The 13,559-nt window shown below is 43.0% G+C and overlaps 1 protein-coding gene across 6 annotated transcripts in view; it reads left to right on the top strand.

Annotated features, from left to right (window-relative positions):
* The window catches only part of Frmd3 (FERM domain containing 3), a 293,817-nt gene that overhangs the window by 213,095 nt on the left and 67,163 nt on the right, over positions 1-13,559 (top strand). For 5 of the 6 annotated variants that reach the window (XR_015448771.1, XR_015448768.1, XR_015448769.1 and 2 more), the window contains exons 11-12: positions 10,958-11,032; positions 11,351-11,419. Coding sequence is in view for 2 of the 6 variants with exons in the window: in XM_013078760.3 (XP_012934214.3) it covers positions 10,958-11,032; positions 11,351-11,419 (144 nt within the window). In the remaining 4 variants the exon portion in view is untranslated. The remainder of the gene's footprint in view (positions 1-10,957; positions 11,033-11,350; positions 11,420-13,559) is intronic. The other variant, XR_015448770.1, reaches the window with a different exon arrangement.

Raw genomic sequence — 13,559 nt, 5'->3', positions numbered from 1 at the left:
AGGTGAGAGGGAGAGAAAGACTGCAGCTAGGGAGTCTGGTTGGCACATATGGGGGTAAATGGATTAGCTGGAAGCTAGCAAGGAGGCCAGCCGGGCAATTCTGTCATTAACTAAGCCAACGAAGCAGTCACAGATACTCTCCCAGGCAATGGCAGATGTTTAAGACCCAGAGAGTTTAGCTGTGAGCATGTGACACATTGTGTGCAGTTGGCCGCTGCTGTAGTTAGACCATGATACCCTGCTTTTCTTGTTAGCACTTCTGATCCTTGATCTGTTATTTGTCTGAAGTTTTGGTTTCTCTTCCGGTATCCCATCATCATTTCTGTTCCTTAGGAAGAAAAAGGCTGTTACTTATTCTGACCCACCTGAGAGAGCTGAGACTTACATGCTCTCTGGCCTCAGTCTTCTCATCTGTAGAATGGAGGAGATGAGCTCAGCTGTACATTTCAGGTTTTTCTCTACTTTTTAAGAAAAAATTTTCCATTAAGTTTATTGATACATTTTAGATATAAAATACAATTACATTCATCATTGGGATCTTGTACCTTTACATGATGTATCTTGGTTCTTATTTTTTTCCCCTTCCCCTGCCCTCCCTTTACCTCCTCCGCATTCTCTATTTGCAAAGACTTTGTTTCCATTTATTTTTCGTTTTCTCATATTTTTTCTTTTCCCTTCTTTCTTTTCCCCTACCCCTCCCACTTCCCCTACTCCTTTAGACCTTTTCTTCCTATTATACAATATCAATTATGCATTTTTTAAATTACAGCATCAAAATTTAGAGGACATTACCAAAGATTTTACAGAATTTAAAAAGATATAGAAAGCATATTACAAAAGTCTTTTTTGAAATAAATTCGACAACTTCTAAGAAGTACCTTGGAAGACAAATTAATGAAACTGACTCTGGAGGAAATATAAAATTTGAATAGCACCTATTAAAGTATATTCCTAGCTTGAAAACCTACCCATATGACAACAACAGCCTCATATACCTTTTAACTGATGAATTATATCAAACATTTAAAGCAGAAAAAAGAAGGAACACTTCTCCCGTCATTTTAGGAAATCAACATTGTGCTAATCCTAAAACTGGATAAAGATAATAGAAGAAAAAAGTATGAACATAGATAGAAATTTGTTTAACAAAACAAATTATAAGAAGTCAGATCGGCAGTATGTAGAAAGTGGTTTTATTATAGGGATGGCAGTGTTGGTTCAGCATTGGAAGATCCACCCCCATAAGTCACCATTTTAACAGAGGAAAGGAAAAAGCCATATGATCCTGTCAGTAGTTGGAGAAAAAGCATTGGACTAAATTCTACAGCTGTTCATGGTAAAAGCTATCAGGAGACTAGAAGTAGAACAGAACCTTCTCAACAGAAAAGACATGTACTGCATACTTCAGTAAAACCGCCTTATATGAATGGAAAAGATACAATGCTTTCTTCCTAAGGTGGGGAACAAGGGCAGACATGCATACTCTTTGTCTGTCCATTAAACGTTGAAACATAGGCCCAAACCAAAATAGTCTGGCAATAAAAAGAAACAATTAGGATAGGATTGGCAAGGTATAAGTAAAATCTTTATATGTAGATGAAATGATCATCTACAGAGAAAATACTAAGAAATCTCTAGGAGCCCTAGAACTTGTATTTGAATTTAGCAGGATTAGAAAACACAAGGAATATATAAAAATTCAGGTCTATGTATACTTGCTATAAATGAAGAATTGGATATTGAAATTTAAAAGTTATATAGGAGTACAGAGGACCTAGAAAAGTAAAAAGAAAAAGAAACAGTGTTGGAAGACATTTATTACCTAATTTTTTTGTTTTGTTTTGGTACCAGGGATTGAACTCAGGACCTTGCACTTTCGAGGCAGGTGGCAGAACCACTGAACTAAATCCCCGGCCCTAATTACCTAATTTTAAGACTTCCTCTAAAGCTACAGTACTCAAGGCAGTGTTGGCATAAGGAAAAACATATAGATCATTGGAATACAACAGGAAATCTGGAAATAGAACCACACATATATGGTCCACTGAGTTTTGAAAGATTATTTAACATTAACATTTTATAGAAAATAAACTCAAGAGCAGAGGAAAAGATAGTGTTTTCAGCAAATGGTACTAGAACACCTGTTATCTGTATGTAAAAAATTAACCTCAACCTTTTATTTCAATAATGATAACTTAAAAGGATCTATGAACTTAAATATGAAAGACTAAAACTATAAAATTTTAAGAAGAAATTGTAAGGGAAAATGTTCATGAATTTAGGGTAGGCAAGAATTTCCTAGGATACAAAACACATGATGTATAAAAGAAAAAATTGATAAATGAGATTCCATCAAAATTTAGAACTTTAAAGGACATTGTTAAGAAAGTGAAAAGTAGTCCTTAAACCATAGTAGTCCTTAAGACCATATTTACAATACATATAACCAATGGCCATAATATATAAAGAACTCTTACAGCTCATTAATAGATAACCCAGTTAAAAAGTAAACACAAGAAGATGATAAATAGCTAGCACAGCACAAGAAAAGGTGTGCAACACTAGAAACAGAAAAATACTAATTAGTAAAATAACAAGATCATATTATACACTCATTAGGGAGATGAAATTAAAAGTTTTAAAAGAACAGATGTCAGCTTAGGTGTGAACCACTTAAAACTTTCGAATGCTGTTAATGTGAATGTAAAATGATAAAACCATTTTGGAAAACAATATAGAAATTACATGTATTACTGTTAAGAACCAACAGTTCTGTTCTTAAGTTTTTACTTAAGAGGAATGAAAGCACATGTTCACAATAGATTTGTACATACAAGTTGACTATCCCTTATCTGAAATTCTTGGGACCAGAAGAAGTGTTTCAGATTTTGGTTTGAAATCCACTTGATCTGCAAAGAGGATAGCTATTCCTGCTTTTTTCTTTTTTCAGGTTCCAGTGCCATGGAGTATTGTTTTCCACCCTTTAACTTTCAGTCTATTAGTTTCTTTTTGAGTTAAGTGTGTTTCTTGCCTGCAGCATATTGTTGGATCTTGCTTCTTGACCCATTCTGCCAGTCTATTTCTTTTGAATGGTGAATTGAGACCATTAACATTGATGGTTAGAACTGATACGTATTGACTTATCATTGTCATGACTTTTTCTTTTTGTTGGATGCTCCCCCTTTGCATATAATTTCTTGTCGCACCCAATGGATTCATTCTGCTGGGCTTCCTGGGGTTGTGATCCTCATTGTCTTTTCCTAAGATATTGTCTAGAATTTTTTGGAGTACTGGTTTGGTATTCTTGAAGTTCCTCAGGTGCTGTTTGTCATGAAAGTATCTTATTTCTCCATCAATTTTGAAAGATAATTTTGCAGGGTACATCAGTCTGGGTTGGAGGCTGTTTTCCTTTAGGGCTTGGAATACATCACTTCAAGCTCTTCTTGCCTTGAGGGTTTGCATTGAGAAGTCTGCTGTGATTCTGATGGGCTTTCTCCTTTGTATGTGATTTGTTTCTTTTCTCTCACTGCTTGTAGAATTTTGCTCTTCAGTTGGATTTCTGGAATCCTAACTATTATATGCCTGTGTGTAGGGTTTTTTTGATCAAGGCTAGTTGGAGTCCTATATGCCTCACTTATCTGTCTGTCAAGTTTTGTTCCCCTACTTGGAAAGTTTTCTGCCATCACTTCTGAGAAAAGTTTTTTATGTCATCTGCACTCTCTCTTGTTTTTTCATTGACTCCAATCAGTCTTATGTTATTCTTCTTTGCCTTGTCTAGCAGCTGCTAGATTGATTTCTCATGCTTCCTTACAATTTTAAAGCAGTTTTTCTTTTCCTGGTCACTAATTGCAATCTTATCTTCTATATCTGAAATTCTTTCCTCACATTGGCTCATTTTGCTGCATAAACTTTCAATGGAGTTTTTAATCTCCTGGAAATCTGTTTGTATCTGTTTTATGGATTTCATTTGTTTCCTATGTTGGGATTCCATCATAGTTCTCAGCTCCTCTATTTTTTTATCTGTGTCCTCTCTAGATTTATTAATCATGTCTTGCACTATGGGCACAATCTCTGCTGTTATCTGAGAAATTATTTCTGATTTCATTTTTTCCAGATCTTCTTTTGTTGCCAGTTCAGAGAGTCCAGGTGGTTGAGTATCAAATTGTTACATCTTTTCCTTTGGGTTTGCTGTAGGTGTCTGGAAGTCTGGTTTTGAAGCTTGTTTACATGTCTTCTCATTTCGATAGCGGGGGAGGGGGAGTTGCTCCTGCTGGCACCCGCGTGGCTCACTTCCTCTGTGCTAGAATCAGTGAAATGGCAGCCTGGGAGCCTCCTCCTGGGTGCTGGGATTGGCTCACCTCATCTGTGCTCGGATTGGTCAGCTGTACATTTGTGTGTATCCTGTGGACGCACACAGTGAGTGTGGGCTTTGGGGGTAAACAGACTTGGGCTTAGATCTCACCTCTGCCACTTATTAGCAGTGTGGCCTGGAACAAAGCCCTTGAACTCCGAGCTGCAGCTTTATCATCACCTGTTACATGCAGTGTCATACAGTGGTCCATTCTGGTGGGCATATTTACCACTGATGAATGGTCACTGCTGCTGTATTACTACTACCCCTCTGAAACTAGAGAAAGCTGTTTGAACACCAGCTGGATGAAGAACCCTCCTCACCTTGATTTCACAGGCCTCAGATTCTGTTCACCTTGGGGTGGGTGCCTGCTTCCTCTGCTCCTCCAAGCCTTTCCCATAAAGACAGAGAGGCTCTGCCTCTCTTGGATCAGCACAGCTGGCCCTGCTTTCAGTTGGCATAGCAAGGGCCTGATCCTGTTTCCTGCTTGGGGTGGTTTCTCCTTGCGTTTTTACTTCGTGGGATGTGGGATCTGTGAGGCCTGATGGTTGCTGCCTACAGATTCCCCAGGGTACTTTTAGGCTATGAATGTGCTGCTGGTTGTCAGCTGGCTCAGAGCCACTGATCTAGTTGGAAAGCTTTGGCTCAGAGATCTGGTGTTGGGGAACAGAGCCCAGAAGCAGAAACCCTTAGTTTCCTGCCAACTCTGGATCCCAGAGGATCCCCAACAGACTTAGTCATCCATTACAAGCTTCTCTTATACCACATGTTGTCCAAGTACTGTCAGCTCCAAAGTATTGGAGCATGTAGTTGTTGGACTTGGTTTACGGAAAGCACACCAGATGGACTGGGAGATTTAGTGGCTCACTGGTGCTTTAATTCAGAGATGCTTTATCTCACATCTATTTTATGTCGTGTCTTGTACCAGGCACTGGGGAGATGAAGGAGGCTTAGGTGGCACTGCCCATCCCTCTTTAGTATGGAATTATGTGAGGGGATTAAAGGTAGTCCCTAGTAAGTTTCTCATTTGGAACTTGAAGTTCTAGAGGAATAATATAGAGAACTCATACTTGCTCCCTACGCTGGTGCCTGTTTGACTTTAGTGAGCACATGAATTACCAGGAGATCTTGTTAAAATGGGCATTCTGATTCTTCTCTAGGTTTTGGGTGAGCATAAGATTCCCTTTTTTAATGGTTCCCAGGTGAGACTGTGCTGCAGACCCATGGACCACACTTTGAGTAATAAGATCCTAGACCTGTAGTTCTCAACTTTCACTCCACATTAGAGTCAGCAAGGAGCATTTTTCAAATGTGCCAGTGGTGAGGGTCCTTGGATCCTGCTAAAGACCCAGAATCTGAATTTTCACCAAATTTGTATATGAGTGTTTGCAGCAGCATTATTCATCATAGCTAAAAAGTGGAAACAACCCAAGTGTCCAAGTGTCCAAAAGGAGCAAACCACCCCTGGCCCAGGAAAGAAAATCAGGGCTTTGCAGTGCACACAGATACCATTAAAACACAGTTCCAGTTGGACACAGCTGGAGGCAGGGCCAGGAACTCTACTGGGGATGGAGTCAAAGCAGTAAGCAGTAAGAGTGGTTTTCCACAATCAACACTTGGTGTGTGATCTTGTTCCAGCTCCCACTGCCACAACTGTAGAAGAAGAGCTGGCAGGGGATGCCATTGTAGGGAAAGGCTCAGTGTTCAAACCTGGGTCCCAGAGCAGCCCCATGGCTCCAAGCCATGCTCCACACAGTCAAGTTCCCAGAGTAGATGAGGGAAGGACAGCCACAGGAGATACCTGGCAGTTGGAGAGCAGGCTGGAGGGAGTCCTGCTGAGGGGCTGGAGCTGGTGAACATGGACTCGGCTTATGTGGTCAGAGGCCAAGTTCTGCCTGAGTTACACAGGACTGGAAGCTCACATTGGTGCCCTGTCCCCACTGTATGTGGATGTCTGCATCCAGCACCATTGTGGGAGCAAACTGCCACTTAAACTTCCATGGGCCAGGGATTTAGCTCAGTGGTGCTAAAAAAAACCTTGAAAGCACAAGGTTCTGAGTTCGATCCCCGGTACCAAAAAAAAGGAAACTTCCAGTGTGAGCAGAGTCATATCCTGGCTGGAGCTCTACTCCTTGTTCTTAGGCTGTTGAAAAGAGCCATGAATCTAGAACAATAGAACATTTTTTTGCTGTTTTTCTCTTTCTGTTTTCCCCTTTTTTTTCTAAGGTGTGTGTGTGTGTGTGTGTGTGTGTGTGTATGTGTGTGTGTATGTCCTTCTCTTCCTTTTGCCTTTTTCTTCCAGTATAGTTTATGGAAAGTAAGGTAATTCACCCTTGTCCCTTTTTATTCCTTCTACTTATATCCTCATCTTTTCACCTGACTTCTTTCTCCTGTTTCATGCCCTTTCTCTATTTTCTTTTTTCTTCTCCCCCTTTTTCATTTGTCTCCCTTTAACTTTCCCCCTAATATTTATGTTAGTAATAGAATCCTTCCTCATCCCCATTTCTCACTACTGATTTTATACTCAGCTTCTAAATATATAACATACCTCTACCGTCATTAGTTAAGGGATCCATAGTTACAAATGACGTTGTTAGTATTGTTACTCCTGAAGCCCTAAGCCAGGGATTCGATGAGAAATGTGTTGTTCATTCCAGAGGTGGCCTCCTGAGGTTGTGGATTCATTGTACTTAGTGGGAACAGGGCTCTTCTACCAGGCTTGCTGAGGGTGGGACAGCCTGATAGACAGAGCACTGGGAACATATCAACTAGAGTTGGAGCTCTTTGTCTTTGTTTTCAGAGCATTTATCCTGGCTCTCTGGAAGTCTATACATTAGATGATTGGGCTTGGTAGCTCAGCAGGGAGAAGGCAATGGAGAGGGTTAGAGAGTAAGGTTAAGTACAGAAGAGGAAATGAAGACAGAGGTGGAGTAAAGGAGGCAAGGCAACTAGTACATAATGCATTTGGTCTAATGCCCCCCTCCTCAGAGCACTATGAACAGGTATTAGAACACTTTTCTCCTGTAAAACCATGTGGAGGAACCAAACTCAGAAAAGCTACACGATGTAGCCAAGGTCACAGAAACGGAAGCTGGTGAGAACTGGGCCACCCTTCTTTCCGATGGAAGGTCGTCTCTTGGTTCATAGAGAGAAGTTGGGGACATGGAGGTTCTCGAAGGCAGGTGGGCTGCCTCGCCTCACCTTGGAGTGCTTGATTAGAAGCACCTCTCCAGACTGCTGAATCACCAATCACCGTGTCGAATGACCAAACCTGAGAACTTGTTTCATTCCTGCTTCGAGAGCGACTGAGGCCGGCCAAGTTTGGGAATTGGTACAGTGGCTTTGTGTGATTTAACCTGCCGCCACTCTCCTTGTCCTGTCCGTTACCCCCTCTCCTGTGGTATTTGTTTTCCAGTCTCCAGCGGGTTGTGCTGTTTGAGCTTTCAGTTTAAACTTCTGTTAAAATTGCATTAGAGATTTCAGATGTTCTAAGAGACCGCCTGGACCTGTGGGAGGGCCGGAAGTGAACAGCAGTGCTCACCAGCGTGTCAAGTGACAAAAATAAGCATCCTGGGGAATCAGAAGCCAGGAAGAAGCAAATGCTTTTTCTTTCCTCCCATCCTTAGCATGCTCTACAAAATGTATCTTGACCTGTTTTTCCTTAGTCATTTTGAGGTTTTGTGGAGGCAGTGCAGCAAGGAAGCCTCCCACCAAAAAGCCGTCCTGGATCTTAGAAGAGGGTCATGGTTTCCAGAAGGGGCCTGTAGGGCTGGAGCTGAGATTGAACCATTTTTCCAGCACATCCCTGTGGCTAGGAGGTTGACTCTTAACTACTGTGGTAGAGTCAGGTGTCATTTCTGTAAAAGGAATGCAAGGTTGAGTTTGAATTTCCAAAACCCAATTATATTAGTCAGTTTTCCTGTTCCTGGGTCAAAATATCTAACATTTGCAACTTAAGGAGGAGTGGTTGATTTTGGTTCATGGTTTCAGAGGGTTCAGTCCATGGTCAGCTGGCTCCAAGGCAGACATCATGGTGGAAGGGTGGCAGAAGGAAGCTGCTCACCTCATGGCAGCTAGGAAGCAAAGTCAGGAAAAACGAGAGCCAGAAACGTACCCTTCAAAGGCATACCACAAGGGATCCACCTCCAACTGGACCCCATTTCCTGAGAGCACGTTCATCTCTGAACTCGTTGATGGATTGTCCTAGTGACAAATACAGTGTACCTGTGATCCAAAGCCTCACCTATGAACACACGAAACTTTTGGAGGACATTCTAGATTGAAGCCGTAACACCAATTAAAGGTCTTTATCATTTTCTTTTTTGCACACCACTTTGCCTCAAAGTGCAAGATGTGTACAGTAAAACAATAATAAACAAGTGGAAGCTTCTTGAAAGATTTTTTCTTCTCCTACCTCCAAAGGCATGAGTAACAACCCAGCCAACTCAGCCAAGAAGAGATGAGGACAGAGGCGAGGTGTTCTCTGGGTTCCAGCAGAGAAGGCATCGGGCCCACAGCTGTTGATGGGTGGGAGTGAGAACGGGGTGCTGCAGATGAGCCCAGAGTGGTGGATCCTCACAGAGGAAGAGGGCACAGATGAGACCTCAGTGTAATTTCTTCGACATTTGTATCCTCTTGGCTGGGTGTGGTCTGGGAGGAATCTCTGGCCAGCAGCTTGTGCTGCCAGTCCCAAGTGCCCAGGTATTGGACCTTCCCCCATGTGGCTCTCACACACCCCTGTCTGTCGTCCTCAAAGGTCCCACATTGTCTTCTCTGGGCCTTAACATGACAGAAACTCCCTTCACAGGCCTATGCCTCCCTATCTGCCAGTCTCAAGCTCCTTGCTTATCATGTAGCCAGTGCTCTTCCTGTCAGCTTAGGATGTTCACAAGGTGCCCAAGGTGTGAGGGAAAGGACTGCTTTGTAAACGGTTACTGTGGCTTTCCATTGTTCTTTGCATAAAGTCCCAAACCCTTAACAAGGATAACTTAAAGTCAGGTCGTACAAAATCAGACTGATTATCTGTCTAGGTTTATCTTTTTCCATCTTGTATAGCTGCATACTTTTCCTTCTTCGTTAGGAAAACAGAATGTTTCTCTGTGTGGTAACAAGACGATAATAATGTCAACCTGAATGAAAGCACAGTCGGTTTTCCTAGTTCTGTGAATGCTCACACTGAGGGATTTTGTGCCTGCTGGCCTCTCTGCCAAGCACCCCCCTAACACCACTGTGCCCTGAATCTCAGCTCAAGTATTCTCTTCTCTGGGCCCCTTCCATGGCCCCCAGACTAGCTCAGTCCTACTTCCCTGCACTCTCGTCATCTTTTCCTTCACAGAAAGCCCCACAGCATTCACCTCCACCTCTGCTGGTTTGCCTGGTCACTGGATTTGTATTCATTTGTTCTCTGCACCTTTCACCCCATGAGTACAGAGACAGCGTGTGTCCCAAGCGCAGCTTGGTGTGCAGACAGGTGCAGCACTTAGTTCACATTGTTGAGCCAGTGAATGAAGTTTCATCCTGCTCAGAGGTGGAGATCTCTGCATAGCATGTGCACATTTGTGCTCAGAATCCTGTAGAGTACAGTGGTTGTGTGTGTGACTTTGTGAATATCGGTATTTTAAATGACCTTAAACTCTGGGACACCTGACTTTCTGTTTGGATTTAATTGCAGGGCCAGGGATTTAGCTCAGTGGGTTTCCCCGCCTGCTTTGGAAGTGCAAGGTCCCGAGTTCAATCCCCAGTACCAAAAAAAAAAGAAAAAAGAAAAGAAAAAAAGATGGATTTAATTGCATAAGGCTTAAAGTGACTATGGTAGAGGCACCTTCAGCTGTCATAGTGATTTAGGGCCCTGTGTCCAGCCTCAGGGCAGCCCATGTCCTCTTTGATTGTTTTCAGGATGTTGTCGTTTTATTCTTGTTTAAGAGTGTGGCTCAGAGATGCTGAATCAATGCTTGCCTGGACTTCTTGCTCCTTGTTTATCTTGGTGAATTACTGGTGCAAATTCTGATAAAGGGAATTGGGTCATGGTGACATAGAAGCCAGCAGCCATGTCCGTGGTGACACACCCTCTTGATCCCCTGCTTGAGCAATAAATACACAGTGGGTTCTTTGTAACACAGCAGGCAACATGTGACACTAGGATGCTGCTTTCTGTTGCAGTGTTGACACAGGCACAGCCAACGAAGTGCTTCCAACCCCAGAGAACTAACAGTGCCATGTCACAAAATCTTATCCTCTCCATCTTTCTTAAATGTAAATTGAGAAAGAGTCCTTTGTGGTCATCAGTATTGACTAGTCCTTTTTGCAGGCCCTGACCTAGTAGTAATGCATTATAAAGACAAGTGTGTGGGTCATGATCAGCATTCAAAATGGGTGAAAGGCAATAACATTAAATGTTATTAGCAACAGCATCAGTTATAGTACACATAGAGAAAGTAACTGTTCTTTTGTGAAACTTTTCTTTCAATGCTTGTGTGTGCCTGCTGAGTCAAAATAGAACATGTATTTCTTTCTTATAGTCAAAATATCTGATTACCACAGCTCAAAAGCACATCCTACTGTGACTTTCCAATGTCATTACCACCTCTGCTTTGCTTTTTCTCAAAGGTATGCAAAGTCCAGTCAGATCAAGACTGTGTCAAGCAGCAAAATATTTTTTAAAGGAAGTAGATTTCGATATAGGTGGGTATGATGGTTCCATTGTGGTGATGGGCTCGGGTGAGGCCTTTTAGATTGGAATGTTTTACCTGTAAATGGGGCCATGAGGCTGATGCCCCTGCATTAGTTACTTCTGCAGCCCCTGTGTTTGCCTTCCCTTTCCACTCCATTAAGCCTGTGTGCGTGGGCACCCTCCACCTCTGATAACTTCCCCTGTGGAAGAAAGAAGGGGAGGTATGGAGTTGTAGAGCTGGGTCAGACCATGGGGTAGTTAAAAAACTTACACGTGTGTACCCCTCCTTCTATGAATGTGCACATACATTGTGTTTCTGTCTTTTGTAGTGGCAAAGTTGCCAAAGAGGTGGTGGAGGCAAGCTCCAAAATCCAGAGGGAGCCTCCTGAGGTGCACAGGTGAGTGGGGTGGCCCTTTCTGGCTTGGACGGCTTCTGGGGCAAACAGAGGGATTAAAGGGTGGCTTTTCCATGGGTGAAGGGCATAGCTTAGTGGTGGAGCATGAATCCAAACACCACAGATACACAAAAGCCTGGCTTTCCAAATCTTCTCTAATATCTCTGTGTGTAATGACATCCAGCATTAGATAAGGATGCTTTTACCCCCCTAGAAATCACCCCCAGATTTGGCTGGGCTGTGACATGAGTGCTGCCTCAGTCACGTGCTCTTTGGGCAGCAATTAGGTCTGGGGTGTCAGGGAAACCAGCAGACTGTGCCATGCCCTCGCCGAGCTCCATGGTCCTCCTCTCTTAGAACTGCCCGGTTCCTGTCTTGTTCTTCAGATGTGGCCAGGTGCCAGCAGCTTGACTTCTAGGCTATTTCACACAGGGAAGAGGCTCACTTATTAGATCCTTTATTGTCAAGAGCTACCTGGATGAATGAGAGACTTGGTCATTATTACTAAGGTGGCAATCTTTATTTAATTCTTGGGAATTAAATATTCTCTTTGCTAAGCTGGACTTCACCACAGTTTATACAAATCATTGCATATCCCAAACTGCAAACGTGCTAGATACTTTAAAGCTGAATGTTTGCACCATAACACACCCCCCCTTTGATAGGCAAGACCATCAAAAACTAAATTTTTAGGGAGTCCCCACATGCTGGTTGGCACCTGTCCTTCTTTGCCATCTTTGGAACCTGGAGGTGTGTCCTTTATGCCTTGATCTGTCAAGTCTCCATTTCAGCTAACCAGCTGGCCTGGGTGCTGCTCCTACTGTCCTTTAGGGTCTCGGCAGGAAGAGGCTGTGGTCCCACAGAAATGAGATGAGCCCAGCCCAGTGGGGGCATCTGGATAGCACGTCTGGGGCAAAGAAGGGAGCTGACCATCATTTACAGGAGATCCTGTGCAGATACAGATTATAACTCTGCAGGCCTACAAGGCAGTCCCTCCTGCTTTCAGGAGGAAACTGTAGAGCTGGGGAGCTGGAGCCCACAGCTGGAAGGACCTTGGTGCAGCGCCTAAACACCGGAAGCCCTCCCATCAGTGAGACTTCTTTTATGCCCCCTTGCCCTGCCTGAAATTAAAGTCATTCCTCAAAGTAGAAAGGAAGAAGAGGAAATTTAAAAACACCCCATTTCAGCCTTTCTAGGATACTTGGGTTAGAAATAACCTCAGGGATCACTTAGTCTTTTGCCTCTCGTATATTCCCAGTAAACTTGAATCTTGAACAGGTGACTTACCAGGTCTTGAGTAGTTTTGGTGAGAGATGTAAGCCTAGAACTCCAGTGTCCTAGTGTGAGTCCTGAGTTCTTTATTCTTCAGCACCCAACACTCTAAAATCATCAGGCATTCGCTTAGAAGCTGGTAATAAGAGGCAGAACCACACCAAGTGGCTCAGCTTGGTTCTTCTTTTTCTAGCTTAATGCTTTAGTATTTGATCTTTAAAAAAGAAAGAAAAATACTCAGTGCTGGGGGAGTTTTGCTTTTTAAACAATGTTTTTAGAGACACATTAGACTCTCTGAGGCTCACAGTTACCATCTGTAGGTTTATGAGTGAAAAAAAGAATTTAAAAGAATACAATGCTTTTCTTGTAAATTGAAGTTTGCATAATTTAAGGAGATCAAGATGTTCTAGCTCAGGGCTTCTCAAACCATAACTTGCACAGGAACAACATGCAGATGCTGCTAAGATCAGGTTCTGCTTCAAGCAGCCAGGTGATATCTGTGGGTCTGTTTTTATCCAGCACCCAGGAGGAGGTCATGTGGCTGCTCTATGACCACCTTTTGAGTAGCCAGTGTGATGTATGTGAGGGTGAAGGTAGCAGGCGGGCCAGAATAAGAGCTTTTCTTAGGGTGACTGAGCCACCAAGTGCAAGAGGGAAATGGACCTGTGCTGAGGACTTAGTTCATATAGTTTTCCCTTTGTGGAGCATTCTAAAATAACCCCAGATACAAATACAGAACTAGAGGCCCTTAAGGCCTGCTTTACATGCTCGCTCTTTCTCTTCCACCATCCACTTCATGAATATGGGAAAGACCACTGAGTGCATACCCTCAGAATGCCTCGCTTGGGTCCTCAGTTCTTTGGCATTGCCC

This window comes from Heterocephalus glaber, unplaced genomic scaffold (genome assembly GCF_053883595.1).
Source record: "Heterocephalus glaber isolate CG9 unplaced genomic scaffold, H.glaber_assembly_v1.0 deba00000546, whole genome shotgun sequence".
NCBI classification, from domain to species: Eukaryota; Metazoa; Chordata; class Mammalia; order Rodentia; family Bathyergidae; genus Heterocephalus; species Heterocephalus glaber.
This window is presented reverse-complemented; position numbering and strand designations above follow the sequence as displayed.